Source organism: Cebus imitator, unplaced genomic scaffold, assembly GCF_001604975.1.
Source record: "Cebus imitator isolate Cc_AM_T3 unplaced genomic scaffold, Cebus_imitator-1.0 Scaffold805, whole genome shotgun sequence".
NCBI lineage: Eukaryota > Metazoa > Chordata > Mammalia > Primates > Cebidae > Cebus > Cebus imitator.
In genome coordinates this window covers 272,870-274,848 of record NW_016108120.1, presented here as the reverse complement: position 1 = coordinate 274,848, position 1,979 = coordinate 272,870, and the positions used below count along the sequence as shown (strand labels likewise).

The 1,979-nt window shown below is 68.0% G+C and overlaps 1 protein-coding gene across 1 annotated transcript in view; it reads left to right on the top strand.

Moving 5' to 3' along the window:
• The first annotated feature begins 1,597 nt into the window (after positions 1 to 1,597).
• The window catches only part of MADCAM1 (mucosal vascular addressin cell adhesion molecule 1), an 8,554-nt gene continuing 8,172 nt past the window's right edge, over positions 1,598 to 1,979 (top strand). The window contains exon 1 of the mRNA XM_017520128.2: positions 1,598 to 1,658. Within this exon, the coding sequence (XP_017375617.1) occupies positions 1,598 to 1,658 (61 nt within the window). The remainder of the gene's footprint in view (positions 1,659 to 1,979) is intronic.

Sequence of the window (1,979 nt, the reverse complement as noted above, 5' to 3'; positions counted from 1 at the left end):
TGGTCCCAGCCCCTCCCCTGGGCCTCAGTTTCCCTCCTATGGTCCCAGCCCCTCCCCTGGGCCTCAGTTTCCCTCCTATGGTCCCAGCTCCTCCCCTGGGCCTCAGTTTCCCTCCTCTGGTCCCAACCCCTCCCCGGGGCCTCATTTTCTCTCCTCTGGTCCCAGCTCCTCTTCTGGTCTCAGTTTCCCTCCTCTGAGCCTCAGTTTCCCTCCTCCAGTCCCAGCCCCTCCTCTGGGCCTCAGTTTCCTTTCCCTGCACCCAGCCCCTTCTCTGGGCCTCAGTTTCCCTCCTCTGACAGGTAAGGCAACTGGCAATGCTTAGAACCCCATGGACTGGCTGCTCCTTTTTATTTCATGGCCAGGGAAACTGAGGCACAGACAGGCACACGCTGAGGTCAGCAGGACCCTCCATTATTTTATTCCTGTGTGCCTGCAGTGCATGGGGTCAGGGATCATGGGCACAGGCCCCGGGTGGAGGGGGGCCGGCCATCACCACGGCCACCACAGGCCCTCACTGGGCTTGGAGGAGTGTACTCAGAACCACAGCCAAGGAGGGGAAGTGAGGGTGAGGGCAGAACCTGGGTAAGGTGAGGAGCAGCTCGTGCAGAGGCCCTGGGAGGGCCCGGGGGTGCAGGGCTCCCCAGTCCAGGAGCTTAGGGGTGTCAGCGTGCCCAGGGGGGCAAACAGGCCACGAAGGGAAACAGGACCAGTGTGGGGGTCTTGGAGGAACAGGTGGATGGATTCCAGTGCGTTTGGAAGGTGAGGTTCTCAGGGCTCTGGGAATATGGCAGCTGTGAGTTGGGACCCAGCCCGCGCCCCTTCTGGATTTCTCTTGTGGACCCAAATCCAGGTCTCCATGTAGACCAAGGAACAGAGGCAGCCCCAGCTCGGGCTCCCAGGCTCACCCAGGCCTGCCAAGTGGGTGGTCCCCGCCTCTATGATGGAGGGAAGCCAGGCTCAGAGATGGGGTGACCTGTCCCAGGTCCTGGAGGGTCTCACAGCTCCACGACGGCCAGGAGCCCCCAGTCCAGAGGCCTCCATCCCCAGCGACCTTCGCCGACCCCAGGGGACCCCAGCCCAGGGGCCTCCATCCCCAGCGACCTTCGCNGACCCCAGGGGACCCCAGCCCAGGGGCCTCCATCCCCAGCGACCTTCGCAGACCCCAGGGGACCCCAGCCCCGCAGCTCCAGAGCTGGACGAGCTGCTCTCCGCGGTCCCCGCGCGGCCTCCGGGGAAAGGCCATCGGACCCGCCGTCGCGGGGGTGGGACCCAGCCCGGCCTCTGTCCAACTTCCCTGCACTTGACTTCGACCCTCCGGCCTCTGTCTGCGATTTTCCGTCCCTGGAAACGGGGCCTGGATCGGACCCAGACCTTCCTGCCCGCCCGCCCCGACGCCCCGGGGCCCCCACCCCGTCGTTGGCCCCCAGCCCCTGCCTCCCTGCCGCCTCCAGGGTCGGGGGTCAGGCCGGGAAAGCCCCTCGGGAAGCCCCCCGGGAGCAGCGGGAGGGGGCGGAGGAGCGGGGTCGCGGGCGGCGGGAAGGAGCGGGCGCCGCTATTTAAGCCGCTTCCCCGCGGCCGGGGACAGAGGGGACCGAGCATGGAGCGGGGCCTGGCCCTCCTGCTGGCGGGGCTTCTGGGGCTCCTCCCGCCAGGCCGCGGTGAGCAGGGGAGGGGGTGCGGGACAGAAGAGGGGGCGCAGAGGGGAGGGGGCGTGAGAGAGGAGGGTGCGCAGAGGGGAGGGGGCGCGGGACAGAGGAGGGGGCGTAGAGTTAAGGCGCTCCAGAGAGGTGGTGACTCGTGGTCCTGCCGGAGGAGGGGACCCGGAGGAGGCAGAGGCTGAGAGAGGAAGTTGGGGGGCTCTGCGCGGCCCCCCGACCCTCAGGGAAACCCGCTCTAGGCCGCTGGGGTTCTGAGGTTCAGGGGACCGGGGCAGAGGCGGGGGTCAGGGTGGGGTTCAGGGTCCGAGCCTGGGAGTCCGG